Genomic DNA, 26,872 nt, shown 5'->3' on the forward strand with positions numbered 1-26,872 from the left:
CTTCTTTTTTGAGGCATGAATTTATGGCTATGAATTTTCTACACAGTACAGCTTTTGCTGCATCCCATAAGTTTTGTTATGTTGTGTTATCATTTTCACTAGTTTCAAAGTAGTTATTGATTTCTGTTGAGATTTCTTCCTTGACCTACTGTTTTTCTAAGAGTGTATTGTTTAACTTCCATATCTTAGTGCCAAATCTGGGTCTCTGGCCCTTGCAGATTCTAGCTGCATTTCATTGTGGTCAGAGAAATTGTTTTGTATGATTTCAATCTTTCTGAATTCATTGAGACTTTCTCTATGGCCTAGCATGTGGTCTATCTTGGAGAATGATCCATGTGCACTTGAGAGGAATGTATATCCGGCTGTATTTGGGTGTAATGTCCTGTACATATCTATGATGTCCAGATCCTCTAACATATTGTTCAAAGTCTTTGTTGCTTTATTGATTCTCTTTTGAGATGTTCTGTCCAATGGTGACAGTGGTGTGTTAAAGTCCTCCACTATAATTGTTGAGGCATCTATTCCTCCCCTTAGTTTTTGCAGTGTTTGCTTCACAGATGTGGAGGTGCCCTTGTTAGGGGCATAAATATTTATGATTCTTCATTCTTCTTGAAAGATTATCCCTTTCACTAATTGTAGTGTCCATCTTTGTCTCTCACAATTATTTTGCATTTAAAGTCTATTTTTCTGATATTAACATAGCTACTCCTGCCCTTTTTTGGTTATTGTTTGCCTGTAAGATTGTTTTCCAACCATTCACTTTCAATGTCCTTGAATTCTTGGGTCTAAGATGTGTTTCTTGTAGACAGCATATAGATGGGTCATATTTCCTTATCCAATCTTCCAATCTGTGTCTCTTAACAGGTGAGTTTAATGCATTGACATGCAGTGTTATTACTTTCAAGTAACTACTTATATCAGCCCTATTCTTTGGATTTGTGTTTGTCATATATTGTTTGATTTTTTAACCTTTTTTGGTCATTTTAGTTGGTCTTACACTCTCCTCCAACTCTGTCTCTCTGTTTTTTTTCTTTCCTCCTTCAGAACTCCCTTTAGTATTTCTTGAAGGGCAGGTTTCTTGTTGGCATACTCTCTAAGTTTCTGTTTATTTGTGAATATTTTGAACTCTCTATCACTTTTGAATGCTAGCTTTGCTGGATAGAGTATTCTTGGTTGGAAATTATTTTCTTTTAAACCTTGACTATGTCATACCACTACCTTCTTGCCTCCATGGTTTCAGATGAGAAATTAGCACTTGATTTTTATGGAGCCTCTCTTGTATGTGATGGTTCTCTTTTCTCCTCCTGCTTTTAGTATTTTCTCTTTGTTTTGTGCATTACATAATTTGACAAGTATATGTCTTGGGTTAGGCCTGTTGGGATTTATGCTGTTTGGGGTGCATTGTGCTTCCTGGACATGTACATGCATCTCCCTCATTAAGTTTGGGAAGTCTTCAACCATTATTTCCTTCAACACCCTTTCTGTTCCTTTTCCCTTCTCTTTTCCTTCTGGGATGCCTATAATGCATATGTTTGCACATTTTGCATTGTCATTCAGGTCTCTAAATCCCTGCTGGGTTTTTTCTATCTTTTTATCAGTCACACTGTCTGTTTGATTTCAGATGTACTGTCTTCCACATCACTAATTCTTTCCTCTGCCTCCTCATATCTGCTGTTATTTGCTGAGAACATATTTTTGATTTCTTGGATTGTGCTGTTCATCCCCATCATATCCATTATTTTTGTGTGCATGATTACTATTTCTTCTGTATGCTCCCCAAGCGTTTTCTTAATACCCTTAATCTCTTCCTTCATTTCATTAAATTGGTCCATGATACATGTTTTGAGAGCTTTAATTAGTTGTTTGGTGTTCCACTCCTTTTCTTGGTTTTTAGTTTGTTCATTGAATTGGGTCACATTTTCCTGATTTTTGGTATGGTTTGTAGTTTTTTGTTGCTGTCTGGTCATCATTGTATCTTGATGGGTTTATTCAGTTGATTAGTTTTTTCATGTCAGGGTTCAACTGTTGTTTTTGTGTGTATGTTAAGTCTTCCCTCTGTCACTTTGTTCTTCTTATTCTATTTCCTTGTTGAAGGAAAATATTAGGGCCAGAGACAGCAAAAGGGGTAAGAAAAGAAAAAGATCTTAGTAGTATTGAGAGTGGAGCTTAGCAGAAGAACCATGTGAGGTGTAGGAGACTGGATATTGAACTTGTATAAGATGTGTGGGGTTATAACAGTAAAAAAGTGGAGTGCCTATAATGGGATAGTAAACTGAATATGGGGAGGAATGTAATATGAATTAAAAGGCCAGTGTGGCCCAGAGAGAGGTGAAAGAGAAAAGAAAGGACAATAATATAAAGAGTGAATAAAAGATGGAAAACAGAATAGAGATTTTAGAGATAAAAAGCCAGAAATATTGGGGGCTAAACAAAAAGAGGTGGAATGCAAAAGAAACAATAAATGATGGAGGATAGAAAGATGTAAAAGAAAAGGGATAGAGTTGGTAGCCAAAATCAGTACACATAGGAAGGAGGAAATTGAGGACGAGGAAGCATAGCAAATAAGAATTGTTGCCTACAACACCTAATATAAAATAAAAGAGAGAGAAAAGAAGGGGAAAAGGAAAAGTCGGGGGGGGGGCGAGAAAGAGAAAGGAAAAAAAGAAAAGGGCCATGGGGGGATAAAGAGGAAGGAAAAACAAAGAAACAAGCCAACAAGAAAGACGAGACAAGTCCTCAAGGAAGGACTCCTCTTTGTAATGGAATACACTGCTCAGGAGTCCGACCTTCCCCCTTTCTCCCTTCCTCGCTTCCCTCTCTCTCAGGGCAGGAGGAACACCCTGTGAGGGCTCCCATAGGAGATTCAAATGGGTCCCTGGTGAACCAACTCACCTCAGAAAATAATGTTCTTAATTTCTTGAGAGAGCACACACCCTTTGCCAGGAACCCTAAAAATGCGTTTGTAAGCTTGCAAAGCACTGCCTACTGTCCCTCTCTCTTAGGTGTGCTACAGCGGGGCTAGTTTAACATTTTCTGAGTCCAAGTTCTCCCCGGCCAAGTTTCCCATTCCAGGATGTTTAGGTAAATCAGGCTCTCTCAGCAGATTCGTCTCTTCTCTCTTCCTAGATTCTCCCCAAGTCAGCTGGTATGTTCCTCCAAGCTCAGTAAAAGGGGGGGACCAAAAAATTGAACCTGCACTCCTTGGGCCCCTCTGTACCTCCCACCGAAACCCTCCCATTCCTGAAGTTAGCCTGGCAGGCTGGGGCAATGTCAGATATCTGGGAGTACCGGGTTTGGGAAGCAGAGGCCCGGGAGAATGTGGACTTGGGGTACATGAGTCTGTGAGGTGTGGGTTCTGGGGGTTCAGGGAACACGGACTTAGGGCTCACGCATTTAGGGCAACAGGGTTTGTGAACTCTGCCTTGTGGCCGGTAGTTCTCAGGGAAAGCTGCAGTCTTTTGCCCTAGGGGGAAGGGATTTACCTTCCTACAGCTTCCGAGTTCAGTGTTAGAAATCCACAGTTTTACCTTGAGGTAGCACTAATTTTGTCGCAGTCTCTCCAGATTAATATCCAGACACCTCCTTCAGGATCACGTCACCACTCAGCCAGTCCTGGGGTCCATGTGGATCTTTCGTGGAGAGCTGTGTGGATGCTTTGTAGTCAGCTGGAAGGGCCTTGGTGGGCCCTGCGTCCAGCTCGCACACACACTCCTGGGACTGCAGGGCAGGGGTCCCTGCTCCTAGTGGTCTGGCTCACTGTGAATGGTAAAGTCCCCTCGCTGGTCCTGAGGAGAGGCACTAACCGCCTGCCAGTGGCTCCCGCTCCCTCCCCCTCTCGTGCTCCCTCCCGCTCTCGCGCTCCCTCTGAAGTCTTTCAATGCACAACAGTTTTTTAATTTTTGGTGAGATCCCATGTATCTATTTGTTGTTGTTTGTGCTTTTGGTGTGAAGTATAAGATATCATTCCCCAACACAAGGTCCAGAACACACTTCCCTGTGTTTTTTTCTAGCAGTTTTATTGTTTTGGTTCTTTTATTTAGGACTTTGATCCATTTTAAGTTAATTTTTTGTGTATGATGTAAGGTTGGCGTCCACTTTCATTACTTGCACATGGATATCCAGCTTTCCTAGGACCATTTGTTGAAGAGACTATTCTTTCCCAGTTGAGTGGAATTGGCATCCTTTCCTAAAAATAATTTTGCCATAGATGTGCAGATTTCTTCCTAAACTCTTGATTTGATTCCATTGGTCTGTATGACTGCCTTGTGTCAGTATCATGACTTTGTTTGTTTGTTTATTTTTAATAATTTTTAATAATCTTTAATTTCAGAACAGTTGTATGTTAACAAAAAAATTATACAGAAAACAGAGAGTTCCCATAAACTGCCTCACACACACTGTATTCCCTATTACTAACATTTTGCATATGTTTGAGATCTTTCCTACAACTGATGGACCAAAATCATTAAAACTATGTTATTAACTAAAGTTCACAGTTTACATTAGGTTTCACTCCTTGAATTGTACAATTCCAGAGTAGGTTGTTGTTGTTTTTCTTCATTGTGGTAACATATATACAACATAACATGCTGTTTTGATTACAGTAGCTTTGTAATAAGTGTAAAAATCAAGAAGTGTGAATCCTTCAACTTTGTTTTGACTGCTTGGGGCTCCTTAACATTCCATGTAAATTTGAGGATTAGCTTTTCCATTTCTTCAAAGACGGTTATTAGAATTTTGATTGAAATTGCATAGAATCTGTAAATTGCTTTGATTAGAATTAATATCTTATCAATATTCTATGAACATGGGATGCCCTTGCATTTATTTGTCTTCTTTGATATCTTTTACCAGTATTTTGTAGTTTTTTTTCTTTCATAATTGAGATTTTTATTGGTTGTTTTGAAGATCAGCACAGACATTATGAACAATTTGTACACAATTCTTAGTGTACGTACCAAAACCCTAAAAAGCCATGTAGTTGTTTTTCTAAAGTTATTCCAGTGACTTTCCAGCTTAAAATTTGGAGGCAAGTTTTCCTTAAGAGAATATCAAGTACCAATATTTTCAAACGTTGATAAACTTTACATCTTTAAGTCCCACATATTCACATTTCCAATCTTTTACAGCACATTAACAAAGTTATTAGAAAAACTGGACGACCAAGACCAAGGATGTTACAGAGTTCTGAAAGGGAGAACCAAGATCAGGGAGTGGTTTTAAGAAACATGTCTACTAAAAAACATGGGAATAGAAGTAATTTAAAATGTTCAACACATATTAAATGCGTAACTTTGATTCTAAATCACCATTTAGTACATACTGTATTAAAGGGCATAAAAACTGCCACCCCCAGTGGAATGTTGACACCCAAGACAGCCAAAGCCTCCCATAATTCAATATCCCACTATTTTCTGGTTGTACCAAAAAATAAACAACCAGCAAATGATTTCCTATTTTGTAGTTTTCTGTGTATATGTCCTTTACATCCTTGGTTAAATTTACTCTTAGATATTTGATTATTTTAGTTGCTATTGTAAGTGGAATTTTTTCTTGATTTCCTTTTCAGATAATTCATTATTAGTGCATAGAAACACTTCTGATTTTTGCATGTTGATCTCTACCTAACTACCTTGTTGAATTCGTTTATTAGCTCTGGTAGCTTTGCTTTAGATTTTTCAGGATTTTCTGTACATGGAATCATGTCACCTGCAAATAGGGAAAGTTTCACTTCTTGCTTTCCAATTTGGATGCCTTTTATTTCTTCCTCTTGCCTAATTGCTCTGGCTAGAAGTACAATTTGCAATATCCCAGATCTTAAAGATTCCATGGCATCTATCTCCTGGGACACATCAAGGCCCAATACAATTCCAGTACATATTGAATAAAAGCAGTGAGAGTGGACGTCCTTGTCTTGTTCTGATCTTAGAGAGAAAGTTTTCCATCTTTCACCATTGAATAAATATGTTAGCTGTGGGTTTTTCATATATGCCCTTTATCATGTTGAGGATGTCTCCTTCTATTCCTAGTTTTTTAAGATTTTTTTTGGTAGCAAGAAATGGTGCTGGATTTTGTCAAATGCCTTTTCTATGTCAATTGAGATGACCATGGTTTTTTTTTTTTCCCTTTGTTCTATCAATATGGTATATTACATTAATTGACTTTCTTATTTTGAATGACCTTTGCATGCTGGTGATAAATCTCACTTGTTCGTGGTATATAATTCTTTTAAGATGCTATTGGATTTGTTTTGCTGGTATTTTGTTGAGGATATTTGCATCTATATTCATAAGGGATATTGGTCTGCCATAGACTTTTCTTGTGGTATCTTTACCTGGTTTCACTATTATGGTGATGTTGGCTTCATAAAATTAGTTAGGGAGTATTCCCTTCAGTTATTTGGAAAAATTTGAGCAGGATTAGTGTTAATTCTTCTTGGAATATTTGGAAAATTCACCAGTGAAGTCATCTGGTCCTGGGCTTTTCTTTTTTCGGAGGTTTTTGATAACTGATTCAATCTCTTTACTTGTTATTGGTCTATAGAGATCTTCTATTTTTTCTTGAGTCAGTGTAGGTGTTTCTAGGGGCTTGTCTATTTATTTGGCATGCAGTTGTTCATAGTATCCTTTTATTATACTTTTTATTTCTGTGGGGTTGGTAGTAATGTCCCTCTTTCATCTTTCATTTTTGTTTTAGTTATTTGTGTCCTCTTTTTTGTTTTGTCAGCCTAGCTAAATTTGTTGATTTCATTGCTCTTTTCAAAGAACTAACTTTTGACTTTGTTCATTTTTTTCTCTCTCTATCTCATTTATTTCTGCTCTAATCTTTATTTCTTTCCTTCTCCTCATTTTGGGTTTGGCTTTGTTCTTCTTTTTCTAGATCCTCCAGCTGTACAGTTGGGTCTTTGGATTTAGCTCTTTTTTTTTTTTTTTTAATGTAAACACTTAGAGCTATAAATTTCGCTCTCAGCACTGCCTTTGCTGCATCCCACAAGTTTTGGTATGCTGTTTTCTGCCGTGCTCTTTTTCATTCTGCTTTTGTACATCCTGGCATTGCCTCTTGGGACCAGGCTTTACAGAGCCTAAGTCTGAGTCAGTCTCCCCTCTCCAGGACCTGTGTCCTAGCAGATACTGTTGCTGGTTTGATTAACTTGCGTAGATTGGGGAATTCTCTGGGAAAGGGGCTTAAACTTTCATCCACAATGCCAGGTACTAGTAGGTGCTCAATAAATGTTTATCGAACAAATGAAAATAGAGTGTGTGAGTGAGGGAATGAAGGAATGGATGGATGGACAGAGATACTTTCGCTCACAAAAGTAGGGGGCGCTCACAGGAATGGACTCCTTTTCTTTTACCAGCCCGAGTTCAGCCAGCCCGCCCGGGAGGAGAAAGGGACTGGGGCCCGAAGTCGGGGGAGCAACTTCTGCCCGACCAGCTCGTTTTTTGGGCTCAGCGACTAGCTGCACAGCAAGGGAGAAGGGGGCCGGCCGGGGAGGAACGTGGCGCCCTCCTGCCCGGCTCCTTTCCTTCTTTCATCCCGGGGTCTCCTGGAATGAACGCTGCCCCTGGCCGGACCAGAGCGCGCGGATGAAAGGAGGCTCTGGGACCGCGAGTGGAGCCTCCCCCCACCCCCACCCCGGCCTGGGCTGCAGAAACTGGCAGCGCAGGGGGTGGCAGGCAGGCGTGCGACCGAAAGCTGGAGAAGGGGAGCGGCCTCGCCCCTCCAACTGGCGACCCCGCAGGACACCCAACTCTTCTGGCATCTTCCCACCCCAACATGCGGCCCCGGACCGCCTGTTGGGTCGGAATCTCGAATCCTTTCTTCCGTCTTTCCCCTCTTTCCTCTGGGCCTTGGTATGCCCCAGGGGACAGATGTCTTGGGATCTTTAACATTTGGGATGCTGCAAATGCCGAAGTTAAATGAAATACCTCCAGGGAGGGAAGGCTGGGGGGAGACTCGGAGAGAGGGAAGATGGCTTGGACAAACGTGTCCTGAAGCTGCGAGGCAGGCACGCGGGGCGCGGGGACAGGCGGGCGGCGCCAGAGCTCCATGGGACAGGTAAGGGGGAAAACTTAGGGGGACCCAAAGCGGATGGATTGGGGGAACCGAGCCCCTGAATCCGCGGTCTTCGGTCTTAGTGGAGGGGGTACTACAGGGAACGGGGTGATTTTTTCCAAGGGGATGGGAATTCAGTTCCTACCACAAAGGCATACTTCCAACTCCTCAACCTTTTTCCTTCGACCTTCCCCGTGCCTGCGGATCCTCTGGCTAGGTTCCGGGAAGCCAGTAAGCAGCCAAACAAAAGGAGCAAAGTCTCGGGCCGGCCTGGATGTGGAGGGCGCGGTGGGGGAGGGGAGGAGGGTGGACAGGACAAAGGGGCTTTTTAAAGAAAGCCTTAGAGGTCTGATTTCAGGATGCATTCCAGACTAGCATGGAATTCCCCTGTCCCAACCCACTCCACTACCGCTTGGTGGAGGCAAGCACCTTTTCCTGTGGGTAAGGAGAGTGGAGAAAGCCAACAGTTAAGGAACCATCCTGCTTCCTCGCCCCCATAGCCTGGAGGTCCCAGGCCCTTTCCCTGCTTTCCTTTTCCACTGTTAGCTCTAGCAGCTTAACCATTGATTCGCTAATTCATTAAGGAGAATTTTAGGAGAATCAGAGATGACTTTGCTGGATGCTGTTGGGAATGTGGAGATGGTAGGAAAGTGGCCCTTGCTTTAAAGAACTTCCACTCTAGGTTATCAGAAGAGGCTTAGAGAAGGACTCTAAAATAAAATAAGAACGGGAGAGAGAGTGGATGGCTTCAGGGCTGCGGGAGAGCCTTCTAATTCCAGACTTCTCCTTAGGGAATGAAAACCCTAAAGAGAGGCAGTGTTCCCTCTTCCTGGGGGAGGACTCTAAACCACAAAGATCAGCTATCAAGAACTGCAATGTTATCCACGGAAGCCACTTGCTTGCTGCCTGGTCTTGGTGATGATGGCCCGGGGCCTGGGGCGGGAGAGTTAGTCCTCTGACCCTTAGCCTGGCCGGCAGTGGGGCTCTAAGCCACAGATCCCCAGCAGAGCTCCTTGGGGCTCCCCTCTGCCCCCACTGCTTCCCCTCCCCCGGAGGTATTTGGAGCTGGCTAACTTAGGGTCATCCACTAGAGCCTTGGGGCTCCTGGGGGGAGGGTTGGTTTGCCTGAGCCATTCCAAACCTCAGACCCCAGTGGATTAGGAAATACTGGGTGTGAATTTGGGGGAGTAAGAGGGGTCATTGAAAATTCCAGAGGATCAAGGCAAACATGTTGACTGTACTTCTCTCAGGGATGGGGTGTTCCTTAGGCCCAGGTTCTTGGTTCTGAACCAGGTCCATAGCACCAAAGACATTTGTGGATGGGATTTAGGGTGCAGAGTTAGGGGGGAAGTTCTTTTGTTTTTCACTAACCTTGAAACAGAAATTTAGCATTGCCTTCAGTCATGATGGCAACAAACCATAGTAGCATTAGCAGAATCTGTGGCTTTGCCACTAGAATTCACAGGTATTTTCACATCACACTGCAGTTGTTGCAGATATCTCGGAATATTGTTTACACTGATCACTTCTGTGAAATTAGTTATTACTAGACCCGCTGCTAGATCTTATTTGATGTTAATAAAAAAGCATATATGTTCTATTTTTATAGCTGTATTTCGGTGTATTTGGTTCTCGGAGTGATTGCCTTAAATGTTAAGCATTTAAAAATATGCTAGGTGTTGATTCTAGAAACTCCCATCATGCCTTCCCCCCACCTGTAGCTGGGGGATGGGCAAGGTGAAGGAAGGGTGGTTTATGGCCAGAGTCTGCCCCTCTCAGTCTGACCATGGAAGAGTGTGCCGGCCGCATCTATGGGGAATGGGGAGTGCTGGAGGAAGGGGGGGCGGGTTGCCGCTGGATTTTGGGGGCACCCTGAGAGCTGCTTCTTGCCACGGGAAGGGATTCTCTCCGTTTAGGGCCCTTCAGCCTCTGCCTCGCACAGAGGGAAGAGAGAAGGAGGTGGTCAGTCCGGAGAGCCCTGGGGCTAGCATTGTTTGGAAAGAGGGTGTGTGCCGGAATGTGAAGGTGTGCAGGGGGTGGGGGTGGGGTGGGGAGTGGGGGGTGCTGGCCAAGGGGAGGGGGCAGATGGGAGCCTCCTCCAATGGCGATGCTTGGTGGGCGGCAGACTTCTCCGTCCTGCACGGGGGGCTGGGGAGGGGGAGGGGATCTCTAGGGGCTGGGGGAGGGGAAGCCGTCCGGAGATAGCGGTGGTGCTGGGGCGGGGGCAGGCGGGTTTGGCGGGGAGGGGGGGAGCGTTGGGGGAAGGGAGGTGGTGAGGTGAAGCCTCAGTGATGGCGGTGAGGGGGCACAGTCCTCAGGCCAAACCAATGCTGTGTATTTGCCATCCTGCTGGGGCTCAGGCAACAGGCTGCGTCAGCCCTACTGCCGTCATAGAAGAGAATAGATTCCAAACTTCATTTCTTCGTGGGTCGAGGGAATGGGAGAATCCGGGGTCTTATTCTTTTCTAGGGAAAAAAGTTCCATTTCTGTCTTTGGTCCCACGCATTTGGGAGGAGGTCAGAGCGGCCCTCCTGTTGAGTGGGGGTCAGGACTGGGGCTCTGGTTAGTGCCCCATAAACTGTTTTTTGGGGGGTGGGGTGGATGTACATAATAGCCAGGGAAGTAATGGCCTTGGAATGAAAAGAGAGAACAACCTGGCCCTCTCTGGGACTCTAGGGCTTCACCATCTAGAGTCCCAGGTTCGCTGCCTTGCCTGAGGTTTTTAAATCCTGATTTCAGGGAGGAAGGCTCAAGCCTTTTTCTCCTTTTCTGTGTACAGGGGAGAGCAATGACCTAAACCTGTCAGTAAATTCCCTGCTGGCATTGCCCACAGATAAGTGACCTTCTCCTTGCTTCTGGGAAGGGAAACTGAGGTGCAAGGAGGGCAGTGACCACCCGGGGCAGAGACAGCTGGGGCAGGCCAGTGGGCACTTGGATACCTCACAGCTCAGTTCAGGCCCCTTGCTGTGTAGACATGAGCCCCGCTGCCTTCTCCTGGGGTTCCTTCATGGGGAGCCCTTTCCCCCTGCTCTCCTCTCTGCCCCCGGAAGTGCAGAGGCCCAGGAGCTGCTGTGGCAGGAGGAATTAGTTCAGGGAAGGAGTTGCTCACCTGCTCCTCCCCTATGACTCAAGTCATAACAAGTAACCTGGTTCCCCGGGCCGGCAGCCTGGGAGGGACGGCAGGCGGCAGGCGAGAGGGACGGCCATCAGCGCGTGGCGACCTGGAGGCAGGTGGGAGGGAGAGCGGCGTGGTGCGTCTGCGGCCCGGGAGACCCCGAGGTGACATGCGGGCCTCCTCAGCGCCCTGACCTGGGAGTAGGGCGCGTTTCCCCGACTCGGCACCAAGGCCCAGAGGCAGGTGAGGGTGGGGCCGGGCAGAGCGGGTCTTTGGGGCGGAGGGCGGGCTGGTCTGGGCGTGCGGGGAGCCCGGGGAAGTGGCCGCCACCAACTCCCCTGTCCCCCCAGCCCCCCGCCCGCTATGTCCAGGGCACAGGAATGCTGGGGGAGAGGGCGGGCCCCTTTGGAGTCCCGAGCGTCAGTTTCCACCCCAGAAAAGGCATGAGCTAGACCCGAGAGGCCCGGTCAGGGTTTTAGGGCACCTCGGTGATGGGGGCGGATCCCCAGTGGCTCAGCCTGAGGGGACGGGCACTGGTTTGCCCCTTGGCTTGCCTTCCCCTCTAAGCCCCTTCTTTCCTCCTCTGCCTTTGCCTTGGGGGCGTCCTTCAGCCTGGAAGGTCGCCTCTCAGGGCCCAGGACTGGGGCTGGCTATGGAAGGAGCTGCGGGCCCAGAGGGCATGGAGGGCCCCGGGGGGCTTCCTGTGTTGGGGAGTACCTGAACGTCCTTCAGCTGAAAGCAAGGCCTTAGACACTTACACTCCCACTCCCGAGACTACAGACGCTGGGTCCTGTGCTGTTCCCCGGACTCTGGACCCAGCATCTGATGGGGCCTGCTGTCAGGGTCTCCCCCTTATGCCTGGTGTGGAGGGCTGGGTCCCCCGAGGTGGGGGCTGGAGGGGAGAGGAGAGGGCCTGAGGAGGCCGTGGGCTCAGCCCCGATAGCCCCCCACTCCTCTCTGCAGTAGTCAAGGAGCCCCTGAGAACCGTGGGTTGCGTTTTAACAACTTACCAACGCAACCTCTTAAAAGTTAATCATTAATTAGCATCACTTCCTCCCCTTGTCCGAAGGAAAATGCTCAGCTCTCTAGCTGAGGCTGTGTTACTTCCCTGCTCTGGCTGAGCCCTGGCTCGGGCTTCTATGGAGGCTCAGAGGATGCTCTCGTGTTTCTGGTCTCTAAGGGGGTGAGGGTTTGAGATGGCTACACCTTGCAGAGAAGTCCCCGCGGTGCCCAGAACTTAAGGCTAATCTCTTTCCTCGGTAGGTTGGCAAAGGCCCTACATAAACCTTTTTTTTTTTTTTTTTTTTTTGAGTTACTGGGGCCGGGGATTGAACCCAAGACCTCACATGTGGGAAGCCACACCGGCTCCCCCTGAGTTGGTCCTTTTGTCTGTTTGCTGTTGTTGTTTGTTTTTAGGAGGTGCTGGGAGCTCCCATGTGGGAAGCAGGCGCTCAACTGCTTGAGCCACATCCGCTCCCCCTACAGAAACCTTTTTTAAAAAACCTACCGCACATTCTCTAGACTTCCTTGCGGAAATGAAAATCCAAAGTACAAGGTGCATACTGCTTTTTAATTATTGTTGCCCGTGGTATAGGTTGTTGGTTAGGGACGCCTATAAAACTCGATTGTTCCTATTATTTGGCTCTCTGTGGATGCAGAGGCGATGCTGGGAGCTGGCTGGCCGCAGCCCCCTCCCTCTCTGCCCGGCTTTGTGATCAGCTTTCCCAGGGCTTTCTCTCCCGTCCACTCCCCACTGTGGCTGCCCTGGGGAGGCCGGATAAGCTCCAGACAGAAACTCGAAGGACTTTTGGACTGTTGTTGCTCAATGGCACTGACTCAATGTGGAGGTGGCTGGGTTCTCCCTCCACATCACCCGCCCGGGCCCCGCCCGCCCCTCCCTACCCCTGCTCCAGCCAGCAGCTGCCAGGCTGGGCCAGCTGGGACCCTGAGCAGGGGTGCAGGATCCGAGCTGAGAGAGGGGGCGGACAGCAGGTGTTGTGTGAGGGCTGACACTCCACTGGGATTGTTGAAGCAGTCCCACCCAAGCGCTCTCCAGCCCCAGGGGTGACCGGTGGTCTCCTTCCTGTCCTCGGGCTGCTTCTGCTCTAGTCACCAGCACCCCCAGTCTCAGCAGCTCTAACAGAAACACCCCCAGGACTCCCCCTGGCTGTGGAGTACTGGGGATGGGTCAGACTCCCCCTTGAGGGGTCCCCTAGGTGAAGTTGGGGGCTGGGGCTTGTTTGAGGGCTTTGGGACAGCTCTCTGGGGTCTGACACTGGAACCACTTCTGGGTGAATGGCCTGGTCCAGGGTCAGAGCATCCTGGGTCTTGGGGATCCCAGGCCAGGGCCTTGGCCGAGTCCCCAGTACCAGCCACTTTGAAGTGCCCTCACCCACGGGGCAGCAGGACATGCTTTTGCCTCCTGGGGCCCCCAGCGTGGCATGCCCGGCCCCCTTGGGCCCTGTCCCGTGCAGGCTTGAGCCTGCGCTCCTATCCTTTCCTCCTTGCTGTGTCCTCCATCCCACTTTTCTCACCCCTCTCTTTCTCTTTTCTTGGTTGCCCTCCACCCCAGTCTCCGTGGCTCCTGTGGCCACCACTGGTGTCACGCCTCCCCCATTTTGGGCCTAGAGGACTTTGGCCTAGGGGCCGCTCAGAAGGGGGCCAGCGGGGAGTGAGGGTGGGCCCAGGGAGCCCACTGAGAATGGAGTTTGCCGGTGAGGCCCACACGGCCTCCTCCGGCAGCTCCCCCAGTGCTGAGAGCCCCCTGTCCCAGATAGTCCTGGAAACACGGTCCCACATCCACTCCCTAGGCTACCATTAATTCCTAAGCCCTGTTTGGAACCTAGGGGGTTGACATCGAGCTTTCTTCCTTATTGTTCTCTTCAAAGCTGGGGAAACTCCAGGCCACCTACACATCCCGGCTCAGGCTGGGAAGGGTGTCGCTGCACCCCACTCTGTGCCCGCTCCTCCCAGAAATCCATCATGGAGAGTAAGGATGAGGTCAGCGATGCTGACAGCGGCATCATCCTGCAGTCTGGTGAGTGGCTCGGGGAAAACCCTGTCCAGGCCCCCAGCCCTGACTCCCTGAATCCCCGAGGGCTGGGGCTGGGGGTGCTGAGGCTCGCTGGAACTGGGGTGAGAGAGGAGTGGGGACGCGTGTGGAAGGGAGCAGGAGGCTTCTGCTGGGGAAGGGGCGGGGGCCTGGTGGAAGCAGTGGGGCCTCAGGGACAGAGGGAGTTTTCTTCTGGCCTATCTGAAACCGGAATCTGCAATGTTAACCGGAGGCCCAATGATTACCAAGACATTACAAGCCTTATCTGGTTACTGTAGAGCTCCTGTCTCTGGTTGGCCTGAGCTTGTGGGACCAGTTTGGGTATTGACAGAGGACAAGAGGGAAGAGGTGTGAGTGTGTGTGTGTCAGAGAAAGGGAGAGGGAGGGATGGGAGGCAGGAAATGAAAGGCTGGCCTCCGGTCGTGCCACTTCCCCCACTGCAGGTTGCCGGTGGGGCAGTCTGGCCCTCTGGGCTGTGGTGCTTCCCCCCTTGAGCTGCCAGGAGACTTGACGTTTGGTGGTTATGACACAGACCACTGCAGCCAACCTGGAATCTGCGGGCAGACCTGAGGGTGTGTGCGTGCATGCAAGCGTGTGTGCATGCGTGTGTGTGCTCCCCAGCCCGGCTTCCCTGAGAGTGTGCCCACTGGTGCCCGCCGCAGGCCCCGACAGCCCTGTCTCCCCGATGAAGGAGCTGACCCACGCCGTGCGCAAGCAGCAGCAGCGGGCCCTGGAGGAGCGGCTGGAGGCCTGCCTGGAGGAGCTGAGGAAGCTCTGCCTGAGGGAGGCGGTGAGAGCCCCAGGCCGTCCCCACCCCTGCACTCAAACGTGGGCCCTCCTCGGTGTCCATCCGAGGAGCTCTGGAGCCGCGCGTTTGGGGATGGTGGGGCCGAGGGGAGGGGACTGGTTCCAGCAGGCATCCTGGAAATCAAGCCTGGGGATGGTGCACGGCCTCCCTTCTGCTGTGCCCTGACCAGGGCACCAGGTGGCTGAGAGGCAGAGGAGGGCCAGACTGGCCGGGAGGCCCAGGGGCAGGGAATGAAGGCCGTGGGAGCTGCAGGGGGTCCAAGTAACATAAGCCCAGAGGAGAATTGTACCCAGGGTAGGTAGAGCTCGCTGGAGAAGGAGGGATGAGGGAAAGGGGAGGCAGCTTAGCAACAGGGGTATGCCCTAGGATGGGAGGGGGTGGAGGGTAGGCAGCCTAACAATGGGGCCAAGGGGCTCTTGGGAGCCTGGCCCTCTGTGGAAGGCCACGGGCAGGGGGCCAGGAGACCCTTGGCTGGCCAAGGCTGCGCAAGTGGCTTGACTTTGCTTCCACCGCAGGAGCTGACGGGCACCTTGCCAGCTGAGTATCCCTTCAAGCCAGGGGAAGAGACCCCCAAGGTCCGCCGCAGGATCGGAGCTGCTTACAAACTGGATGAGCGGGCCTTGCACAGAGAGGTGAGGCCTTCACCACGCCGTCAGGTTCCTCGCTCCCCAAAGGTTTATGACGGAGCCTGGACCTCACAGTCTGGAGGGCACAGCTTGGCAGTCTCCTCTCACCCCATCACACCCAGTGAGAGTGCTGGGCTCCACATTCCCCGGGACCTTCCACAGAGGTGGACAGGGACAGGCCCAGATGGCCAGGGGGAAGGCGCGCCGCTGCAGGAAGTGAAAGAGCTGGAAGCGCCAGGGAGGCCTCCACTGGGCAGAAGATCAGATAAGGACTCTAACCACCAACCCAGAGAGGCAATAACCTGGCCATTCAGGTGATGCTGGCCCCAGGGCTGGCTGGTCTCTCAGCCTAGGAGGAAGGGTAGGTCCCAGGTGCCTTCTCCATGTGTTTCCCATGGGCAGCCCTAAGAGCTCACCTGCCTAGCTCTTTGGGATCAGGAGGGAAAATGTCCCACTTGGTTCCCATGGCGCCTCGCTCAATGGGCAGGCTGGTTGGTGGGCCCCGGTGCCTGCTTTTCAGGCTGACAGGTTGGCTCAGATTGGCTCTTGGGCCCCTCCCACCACTCCACCCTCTGCCCTAGGTGCACGGAAGCTGCTGTCTCCTTCGCCTCTGTCCTCAGGGCTTAGAGCCAGGATTCAGGGCACTAGGTCAGGGCCACCTGCACTTCCCCTCCCTGAGGCCCCGAACCCCCTTGCCTCTCCCGTGCCTCACTCCCGCCTCCTCCCTCAGGACCCCCTGAGCAGCCTGGAGCAGGAGCTGGCCCTGCAGCTGCAGATCACCGAGGCGGCCCGCCGGCTGTGCCGGGAGGAGAACATCAGCAGGCAGGCCCGCCGGCAGCGGAAGCACGCCATGCTGCAGGAAGAGAAGAAGCTGAGGGAGCTGGAGCGCTGCCTGGGGGAGCAGCAGCCCAGCAGCAGGCCGCCTCCCGCCGCAGCTCTCCCCCTGGGCCTGGGTGAGCCAGCCGCCCCGAGGGCCTCCTATCCTGGGAGTTTATATGGCATGGAGGGGGTCTTGGCATTGGTTAGCACTGCCTGAGCGCCGAGCACTGTGCTCCATGTCCCCATCGCCTCCAGCTGAGTAAACCTACTTCCTGGGTCCACCTCTACGCTGTCGTCACCCATTGCAACTTACCCAGCTAGCCTTAGAGTAGGCCACCTCCATCCTGAGAGCCTCTCCTTAGAAAACGTCCCACTCCTTCCTGCCACATCTTCCTCGAAATACACGGCCTTCAAGAAGGCTTGCTAGACAACAGCCCTTCCCCTGGCTTACCCGGAGCTTAGTCCACAGGGTTCACTCAGCTGGAGTACCCCAGGCCCACCCTCCTGCCCCAGGCCTAGGGAGCTGGCTTGTGTGGTCTGTCATGGGCTGCGTGAGTCTGAGGCTCCGACGGACTGTGCCCTGGCCTGAGTTTGGCAGCACAGAGACTGACGTTGCTATGCAGAACTAATTGCTGAGTGATTTAGGGGGTGGGGTGCAGCAGCTCTTCATGGGGCGTTTAGCTTGAAATCCAGCACCATGCCCCAAGAAGCACCCTGGTCAAGGGTGGAATCCTTCCATTTCTTCCCTCTGCCCTTACTGTGCCTGGGTCCAATTCCTGAGCTGTGTGGCCCACAGGCTGGTGGCTGTGGGGCACCTAGAAGTTGATGCCTGGGGCCAGCTGGATGATGTTGCTGCGTCCAGCTGGGGTTACCTTCCAGCAGGTCGTTCTGAGCCCTTCGATTTGACTGTTTCCTCCCTGTCCGTGACCCAAACACAACCTGGAGGTCAGGACTTGCAGCCCCCCCTTCTGATTCCCATTGCCTCATGCCCCTGGCTCAGCACTTGTCCCCCGGGCTCCCCACAGTGGGCCCCAGACTTCCCTGCTTGGACCTGCTGGCTCCTTGATGCCCTCACACTTTTGAGGGACCTGGAGAGGGAAGGGGGCAGTGACCCCAGGGCAGAACTGGATTCAGAGGCCTGCATCTGGGCTAGAACTGACAGCTTCTCCTGCATCTCAGGCTCCCATCCTTGCACCTTGACTTTCTGCCTAAGGTTGCTCTCCTCCCCTGCTTGGGAAGGCTTGTATAGAAGGCCGAGGCCTTCCCTGTTCCCTGTGCCCCATGGCCCCGTGCCTGGGGGCAGGTGGCTTTCTCAGCACAGGTCTTTCAGCAGTTCTCACACCCACCCATCCCTAATTTAGGGTAGAGAGGGTGTGACCTAACACCTCCCAGGTCACCTCCGCAGCAGATGCAAAAGAGGAGGGCAGGAAGAGCGGCCTCCACAGGACAGCTGACTCTGGCTCAGGTGACCAAGCCCCCAGGTCCCTGAGGCTCTACTGGAAAAGACACTCTTCATCTTTACTCTTCCCAACTGGGCCCCCAGGACTTAACCTTCTCTTGAAAGGCAGCTGCTGACTTGGGCCCGGAAGGGAAGTCTTTGAGGACCAACTTAACCTGTGCTTGTCGGGAGCCTGCAGGGTAGCGAGCGTCACCTTGGAAGATGTGCCCATCCCCGTTGTCTCCGACCCTAATCTCCCCCTCTAGCCTCACCCTGCTCAGCAGCCTCCTCTGCCCCTTCACTCCCACCCCCAGCTGTCATTCTTGGGAGCTTCTGCCCGTGGCTGGGGTGGTGGAGGGGGCTCACTCTGCTGCTCCCCCTGCGGCCGATGAAGCCTGCTGCTGGGAGTGGGGAGTAGGCAGGGCCGTGCCAGGGGCTGAGATGTGGTTGCTTTGGCTTAACCCTCTGTGGGAGGCAGGAGGTTCTGAAACCAGGCTCAGGGACTCAGCTCAGGTGAAGACAGATCTGGCATAGCTGCTGCCTTTCAGCCTCCAGCTCGGGATAAAACTCAAACCCTGCCCTCTAACATCAAGCCTGCTCTCGATGTGGGCCTGAGGTCTGGTATTCAATTGTTCTGCCCTGGGAGTGCAGAAGGAGGCAGTTCTAGACAAGTAATTCCTGTTTTGTGGTTCTTCTGTCCAGCTGTGCTCCTCCAGCAGGAGGAAGTGGAGAGGAATGGATAATTAGTAGTGGAAAGGTGTTTTGAATTTTTTAAAAAGCAAACAAACAGACCGATGAAACGAAAACCCAACATCCTATGGTCTCCACACAAGGGTTTTTCAATTTGGGAAAGTAATTATGCCAGTTGAGCGCAATTAGCTAGTCCTCTGCAGGTGATAGAGAGCAGTCAGGTGTTGAGCTAATTTAGTACAGTGCACCTGATGAGAGAAGCCCCAGCCCAGGTCGCCATCAGTAGCAGGTGCCAGCTAAATAAGCCTTTGCTGACTGGCAGTGCCAGCCTTCAGCCACGCTAACAGAATTTATTCTATAGCTGAATTGTCCAATATGGTAGCCATTGTGTGGCTTGTCGAGTCTGTACATGTGACCAAGGAGCAGACTTTGAAATATTACTTAGCTTGAATTAATTTTAATTTAACTAGCCACATGCATCTGGTGGCCTCCGCGTTGGACAGTGCAGCTTTAGAGAAGGCGCAGAGATGATGAATGTGATCTCTATGGTTTCCCCTTGGCCAGGGGCATCCTGAGGCTGCAGTAAGGGGAAGTCACACTGGATCAAGGGCAAGGCTGGGTTGGGGCCTGGTGCTCATGGCTGCCCCTGGAAGACAGACTGTGAGCAGCCCTCAGGAACCACTGGCGTTGGGCTGGCTGGGATGGATGTGTCCTGCCCACCCTCGTCCTCTGCAAAGGCACTGTTTCTCCAGGTTCTTCTCTTTGCATTGTAGCTTTTGGGCCTCTACAACTATGATTTGCTCACTTTTATGAAGATTAGCCATAATGGGGGCTGGTGCCGTATATTCAGATCAAAACACAGGACTCTAACTCTGGTTGTATTGCTGGGTCATGATAGTGACAGTTCCACAATTTCTACAACGTGACATCTGCAAAGAATAAAAACCTCTATTCTCCCGGTTTTTGTGAAAGATTAGATTCAGGGAACCAGAATCCAGTAAGAGGGTATCTCCTCAATTGGCTGCCCAGATGCAGGCCCAGCTCCTTGCGTTGTATTCCCTACAAGGTTTAAGAACTGCTCTGGGTAAAGTTTTCATTATGTCCTTCTCTTCCCTTTGGCTTTCCCAGAGCTCAGTGCCTCTGATGACAGTTCCCTGTCCGATGCGCTGCTCCTGGAGGAGGGTGAGTGGGGCTTGCTGGTGACCATCATCAGGGTTGGGATCCTACTGCGAAATGTTGGGGCTCCGGCAGTTTGCTAGTGAGGACCTCAACTGGGGAGTGGGGGGTTAGCAGTCAGCCGTGGGGGCAGGGGTGCAGGGGCCAGTGTCTCAGTTTGGACCTGAAGTCGATTCTACGTGCCCCTGCTTGTGCTCACTGAGGATGGAGATGTGCCAACCCCTTTCCCACTCTTGAAGCTAAAGAATTTTGACAGGGAAGGGAAAGGTGAATTGCTGTGGAGCCTGTGGATCTCAGGTGTCCCTGCCATCACTCTAGAGCCTTCACCCGGGCTTTATTCCATGAGGCACCTGTCTGAGCCAAAGAGCATCGGGCCACAGTCACCGGTCTTTTTGGGAAAAAAGTAGCATTGGGGTAGGAAACACAGGTCCACCATTAAAAAACATCCTTTACAAACCTTGAAATGGGGACTGGTGGTGAGCTGGACTGAGGAGGTGGCACAGACCTGCCCGTGGGAGTGCCCAGGTCAATAAGGAAATGGGAACGAACACGCGGGCACAGCATGAACAAGAAAATTAGGTAAACAGGAAGCTGCCTGTACTGTGATATAGGGTCAGAGGGTGGAGCAATGGGAGCCAAGAAGGAAGCGGGTTTAAAAGAGGGTGGTATACCAGAGAGAAGGAAATAGAATAAAAGCTACAGTATGGCAGGGGGACCATAGAGAGATTGAGAGGTGATGAGTTTTGTTTGTTTGTTTTTTGTTTATTATTATTTTGGAATAACGAAAGTGCTCTAAGAATGAAGTGATGAATACACACAAATATGTGATTATACTGAATGCCATTGATTGTACACTGGATGGATTTATGCTTTATTAATATGTATCAATAAAATTGATTTTGTTTAAAAAAAAAAAAGAGGGTGGCGAGGGAGGAAGTTAAGTGCCAAGGAGGAGAAAGGTGTTTGAGCATCTGGGGCTGGAGCCGTGGCCTGGAGCAGTTGGACAAGCCAGCCGGGGGAGGGAGGGCATGGTAGGAGCTGCACAGGTTCTGGTTGGGCCGGTTTCTCCAGCTGCAGCCCTCACTGGGTGTCTCTTATCCCTGCAGAGGAATCCCAAGGGTCTAAACCTCCCCCAGAGGCCCCAGCTCCACCTTCCCGGCCTCTAGCTCCCCAGAGCCTCGAGGGACTGCAGCCAGCTGCACCTAAGACTGGGGGCCTGGAGCGAGCCCCAATCCAGAACAGCCCCTGGAAAGAGACCAGCCTGGATCACCCGTATGAGAGGCCCCGGAAGTCTCCTTCTGAGCCCAGCAGCGAGTCCAGGTCAGGGCCGGGAAGAAAGGAGGGCTGGGAGCAGGTGGGGTCTGAGCCGGAGGTGAGCGTGGGCTGAGCAGGTGGAGGAGGGGACGGGGCAGGAGACAGCCCCCTCCTTGGTGTGATGGTAGAGGGGTGAGCTTTGGTAACTGCCAATTTCCACCACTAACTCTGGGGTTCCCTTCCACTGTGTCCCCATTTCTCGGAACCCCTTGAGCTGTTCCTGCCACTGACCGGTCTCTGCTCCCTTTGCAGCAGCCCGGCCACCACTCCGCAGGACGGGCCCGGCACCTCCAGCCCGTGGCCGCTGGAGCCTGCCCCCTACCCCATAGCTCCCCCACGCGGGGCTCCTGGCCAGTGGCAGGGCCGCGCCAGTGCCCCGGCCACCCCGGAGATGCAGGGGAGGCGGGGCCAGTCGCAGTCTCTGAGGTAAGAGTCACAGGGCCACGGCTGGAGGGTGGTGGCTTCAAGGATGCAGGCAGGACATCCCTGGGGTGGAGCGACACGTGTCAGGGTCCGGGCTTCTCTTTTTTTTTTTTTTTTTTAAAGATTTATTTATTTATTTAATTCCCCCTCTCTCCCCTGGTTGTCTGTTCTTGGTGTCTATTTGCTGCGTCTTGTTTCTTTGTCCGCTTCTGTTGTCGTCAGCGGTACGGGAAGTGTGGGCGGCGCCATTCCTGGGCAGGCTGCACTTTCTTTTCACCCTGGGCGGCTTTCCTTACGGGCGCACTCCTTGCGTGTGGGGCTCCCCCACGCGGGGGACACCCTTGCGTGGCACGGCACTCCTTGCGCGCATCAGCACTGCGCATGGCCAGCTCCACACGGGTCAAGGAGGCCTGGGGTTTGAACCGCGGACCTCCCATATGGTAGACGGACGCCCTAGCCACTGGGCCAAAGTCCGTTTCCCCCGGGCTTCTCTTAGACTCTCTCCCTGGGGTGGCTGTTGTTAGAGGCTGTGCGGGAACCAGCAAGGACAGAGACGGGTCATTCAAGAAAAGAGTCATTTGTGTCCAGAGATTCCAGTTGCGTCTTTTTGCCCAACTTTCCGTCCTGGCCGCGTTCTTCAGTGCTGGTGGATGTTTTTGCAATTGTTTCTTTATCGGTCACTGACAATGGGCAACTTGCTTATGCTACTTGGTAATCGTTTGAATGACTGACTCATGCCAGGCCGTGTTAACCACGACCCACTGGCCTGGGCACCGCCCAGCTTCGGTTTACTTTTCAGGCAGCACAGGACTGAGGGCAGCTTGGGACGACTGCTCTGGAGTACAGCAGAGGATTTTGTGTTCTACCTCCTGTCAGGACCACCACAATAGCACAAACAGTGCCCCAGTGCAAATTAGAAGAGGGCTCCCCTCTGGGCACACAGCCCCTCGCCAGGGTGAAATCACAGGGAGAAGGCTGCATTTCGGGTCCCCCACTGTGCTCCTGGGGGAGAGGGTGGGGCGGCCTGCCCGCGGATGGCCTGCCTACCCCTTAGTGGCTCTTCTGTGCGCACGCACCATCCCTGAGGGTGTCCACCTGGACGGATCCCAGGGATGAAATGTCACTGAGCACCGTGCTCTGAAATGGCTACGACACGACCTTTATTTAGCAGTTGTGTGAAGTAAGCAGGAACATGCCTGCCTGCATAATGCCGAGTGTGGCCTCTGCACATTAGGCCAGAAGGGCGTTGTGACCTAAGGCGGGTGCATGGATGTGTGATGCTCTGGTCTCACCTGTTTCAACCCTCCTTCCCCGGGGCGCAGCGCTTGTCCGCCTCGCGGCCTCAGTGCACCTGCTTCTCCCGCAGGGTGGATTACTTGCGGGCCCCGCCGGAGGGCCGAGGACGCAGCGCCTTTCCTCGCCGGCGGCCCACGCACTACACGGTGACGGTGCCCGACTCCTGCTTCCCCCCGACCAAGTCCCTGCGGCCCCACCCCGCCTACCACTCCTGCTCCGAAGACAGCGGCTCCGACGTCTCCAGCATCTCGCACCCCACGTCCCCCGGCAGCAGCAGCCCCGACATCTCCTTTCTGCGGCCCCTCTCCCCACCCGAGCCCCCTCGTCACTGCGGCGCCTGGGCCCCGCCTGGCGGGAGAGAGCTGGCCGCCCACTTCCCCAAGCTGCTGCTGCCCCGCGGTTATTTCCCAGCAGGGCAGTATGTGATGCTGGACGAGGGCCCCCTGCCCCTGGGCGAGTGGGAGCTGTCCCGCGCGGCTCCCTGCGAGGACGAGGGGGCCCCGTGGCGCTGCCAGCGGCTGGTGCCAGCCCCCCGCCGCATTGTGCGCACACCCTCCCTGAAGGACAGCCCCGCGGGCCGGGCGCTTAGCAAGGCAGCTATCTCCGAGGAGCTCAAGTGGTGGCACGAGCGGGCTCGCCTCCGCAGCGCCCGCCCTCACTCCCTGGACAGGCAAGGGGCCTTCCGGGTCAGGAGCCTGCCCCCTGGGAGAGAGAGCTTCGCGCGAGCCCTGGGGCCCCGGACACAGGTACGGCTGCTGGGGGGGGGGGGGACGACACCGTAGTGGGTCAGGTTACCCCTCCCTGTCACTGGGGAAAGGCTGGCAGTGAAGGAGGCCCAAGAATAGACACCTAACCCTGCAGCCAGGTGGCCAGATAATCCCCAGCTAGGAAGAAAGGAAAAAAGTCATTTCTTCTTGACTTTGGAAGGCACTTTTGACTTCCCTGGGGCACCTCCTTGCCTGCTGTTGTCTAGCTCAAGAGCACCTACCAGCTACTCTGGGGGAAATGTTCCTAGCAGATTGCTGAGATTTTTTGTTTCTTAATGGCCCCACAGATAATTCCTCAAAGCAGATAAGCCTCTGTTCCCAATCAGATATCCCATTCAATTTGGTCTGTCTGAAATTAATGCCCAAATTTCCTGACTTCCAAGGGCCCAGGACAAAGGGAGAGGGTGGAAATGTACTTGCAGAAGGCAGAATTTGGGATTGCCTGCTGGTTAACTTCCTTCAGAATCCCACTTCCCTGCACCACATGAGAAGCAGGCGGCCTGGTATCATGGTTAAGAGCACAGACCCACAAGGACCCTCAGGCTAGATGACCCAGTTCAAGTCCAGTGCTGCTATGCACACACTGTCTGGCTGGGCAGGCCACTTAACCCCTCTGAGCCTCTCCCTCGGTAAAATGGGAGTAGGGCTGTTGGAGATTTAAATGCGTTAGTACGTGGAGTGTGTGGTAAGTACTAGATGAGTGATGTCCTAGGGGCCAGGTTGGGGGGTAGCATAGAGGACATAGCTCCCTGGCCTGCAGTAGGTAGCTGCCCTGGTTTCCATGGGCCTAGTTTCTTCATTCTGGAAGTGGGGGTAGCACACACAAATCCTTTCTTTATTCTTTCCCTGGTCCGGAGGGCTCTGCTGGGAATGTGCTCCAGAAGTTAGCAACAGGCTGTTTCTTTGAGACCCAAGGTTCCCACCAGGCCCAGCTGCACATCCCTCCTCTCCCCCCAGTTCTCTGGGCTGCAGCTGGCATCCTGGGCCTGGCAGCAGCCTGGCCCCGGTCCCAGCCGCACCCTCCAGCTGACGCGCTTTTCCCCTCATGCGAGCTCAGACCTGTCCTTGGCCTGGGCTCAGCCCATCCCAACCTGCCGAACAGGGAGGGTGGTGAGAAGTGAGCCCAGAAAGGGGGAAGAAGGGGGTGCCTGCCACACCTTGGAGGAACGTAGCGAAGGAGGTGGGTAAAAGCCTCCTGGGGATGCAGGGCTGAACCCAGGGCGGGAGCTGGGACAGATGCGCCATCCTTGAGGGACAAGGACATTGTCGTTGAACAGGCATTTCTGTCTGGTTCACCCACCTCTCCTTTCTTCCTGACCCTGGCAGGGACCCTCGGTTTGTGTGCTCCGGAGATCACCTGAGGGGGCCCCAGTGCAAGTCTTCGTACCTGAGAATGGCGAGATCATCAGCCAGGTGTAACCCTCTGCTCCAGTTGCTGGAAAAGACTTTCATAGCAGGGTCAGGACTGAGACCCACCACGCCTTCCCTTCAGCTCCACACCCCCATCGCTGGTCGATGACCTGGAGCTGACTTTTTTTTTTTTTTTAACAGTTTTGGTTCAGAAGTCCTGGCCTGAGGATTTCTATGTGTGTTTTGTCCTCCAGATCACTGTAATGCTGTAATGTGATTATGCTTTATCCCCCAGACACTGGCCTGCTGGACTTGAGGCCTGGTTTGTCTGGGTAACAACATTTGTCTCCTTGTGCAAGACAAGTGGCCTGGGATGCTTGGAGCAGAGGGGGCCCAGCTGGGGATTCCGTAACCCTCTGCACTCTGGTTCTGCAAACATCCCCGGAGAACAGCTCCTGGCCTTCCTGGCCCACTCTTGCTGGAGGCTGGACGTGGCACGCTTTTGTGCACCTGACTCTTTCCCCATTTCCCAGGTGTTTAGGTCACTGGGTACGTAGGGATTCACTCCCCAGTCTCGGCTTGGGGAGAAGCTCCTCCCCCTTTTATAATGTGCTCTGTGATGCACACACCATGTGGTAGGTTAAAGGTCAGCATATCCTGGTGGAATCTTGTCTTCCTGGACCCTGCCATTCTCCTGTTCCCATAAACCTTTATGGGCCTCAATCACTGTATCCTCTCTATGCCCCATGGGCACCCATCATCCACTCAGACACCTGAGCCCTGAGGTTGAGGCTTCACCAGGTAGTGGCTTCAGTGCGCTGGGCTGGGGGCTGGTCTGTGGTGTTGGTGGAGAGCAGCCCATCCTTTGATGCCTTCCCTGCACATGCGTGGGCTTGCAATCCCACCACCTCTTCTAGCGTCTGGTGATCATAGTCCTAAAAGTCAACAGGCCACCATAATACCTGAGGAATATTTTTGGAAAGGCACCATTTTTGTGTCATGTTCTTGGGGGAAGGGGGGAGCATGGCTTGTTCTGTGCTCCTCCCAGCTATGTTTGTGCTCTGTTTGTGGGTTTCTCTTGAAAGAGAAAGTCATTTATACAAATATGGGAACAGCCACCCCCGAACTCTGAAGAGATGCTGATTTTTCTTAGAGGGTATTAGTTACAGTCCCAGCTGCTGAGACTGGGCAAGCCTGGACACTGCCTATGCTAAGACCCTCTGATAGTCCCTGGGTTCTCTCATTCTAGGTTCTTCTCCGCTGCTAGGTCAGTTGCTCAAATAGAGATCCTCTTTCAATGAGGAGGCAACTGGGTTGAGGCTAGGAAGGGGTAAAGAGCTGAGCTCTGGTTCTCCTCATGCAGAGTCCACTGCCCTCTGAGTTTACTGGTTTTGGATTGACCAGGAATACAATTTTGGCACCAGGAGCTTTGATGCTTTATCCCAGAGAGGCACAGTTCTCCCAGCTGGAGAGAAAGTGCTCTAGCTTGTTGTGCAATGGTGCCTCGTGAAGATCAAGATGGTCCATCAGAAGAATCTGGGAGAGGGAGAGGAGCCTAGGAGAAGCATTTCTCACCATACTCTTACCATCTCTTGCAGCTCCCCCTTTTTCAATTGACTGTGACCCCCAGTTATGTTCTCACGCCCTGTATTGGAGGCTGTTGTCATCCAGTTTGTCTCTAAGCCTCTTTTCCCAGTGTGTACCCCCCCTCCCCTGCCACCCCTTGTGCCCTCCCCTGCTGCCTGGAGCTCCTTGGGTGAGTCTGGAGACATCTGAGCGCCCCTCTCCCCCCACACACACTGAGGGTCCTTTATATTAACTTATTGGTCCTATATAATGCCTGGTGCAGTTGCAAAGTAGCTGTGTCCTCAGCTGCAGGGCCGGAACTGCATGGGTTTTAGTGCCAGATACTTCAATAAAGTCTGTTCTTTGTGATTGGCTGA

At 52.3% G+C, this 26,872-nt stretch overlaps 1 protein-coding gene across 5 annotated transcripts; it reads left to right on the top strand.

The window, feature by feature from the left end:
- The first annotated feature begins 7,360 nt into the window (after nt 1-7,360).
- Nucleotides 7,361-26,872, top strand: INAVA (innate immunity activator). 5 transcript variants are annotated; one of them, XM_023584710.3, is made up of 10 exons: nt 7,361-8,058; nt 14,059-14,207; nt 14,885-15,012; nt 15,546-15,662; nt 16,387-16,609; nt 19,732-19,785; nt 20,886-21,099; nt 21,346-21,519; nt 22,883-23,558; nt 24,906-26,872. In XM_023584710.3, the coding sequence occupies exons 1-10, from the start codon at nt 7,856-7,858 to the stop codon at nt 24,996-24,998; spliced, it is 2,031 nt and encodes a 676-aa protein (XP_023440478.1). In that variant the 5' UTR covers nt 7,361-7,855; the 3' UTR covers nt 24,999-26,872. The 5 variants fall into 5 exon arrangements, with proteins under 5 accessions (XP_023440478.1, XP_023440479.1, XP_071063738.1 ...); XM_023584711.3 differs by lacking the exon at nt 7,361-8,058 and adding an exon at nt 11,172-11,413; XM_071207637.1 differs by lacking the exon at nt 7,361-8,058 and adding an exon at nt 11,172-11,409.

This window comes from Dasypus novemcinctus, chromosome 13 (assembly GCF_030445035.2).
Source record: "Dasypus novemcinctus isolate mDasNov1 chromosome 13, mDasNov1.1.hap2, whole genome shotgun sequence".
NCBI lineage: Eukaryota > Metazoa > Chordata > Mammalia > Cingulata > Dasypodidae > Dasypus > Dasypus novemcinctus.

Bases quoted from the DNA above. Each gene is read 5' to 3' on its own strand.
- INAVA (XM_023584710.3), top strand. From the start codon at position 7,856: ATGCCCCAGGGGACAGATGTCTTGGGATCTTTAACATTTGGGATGCTG. The intron at 16,610-19,731 runs GTGAGCCAGCCG...TGGCTTTCCCAG, and splicing joins AGCTCTCCCCCTGGGCCTGG to AGCTCAGTGCCTCTGATGAC. The intron at 21,100-21,345 runs GTCAGGGCCGGG...CTCCCTTTGCAG, and splicing joins GAGCCCAGCAGCGAGTCCAG to CAGCCCGGCCACCACTCCGC.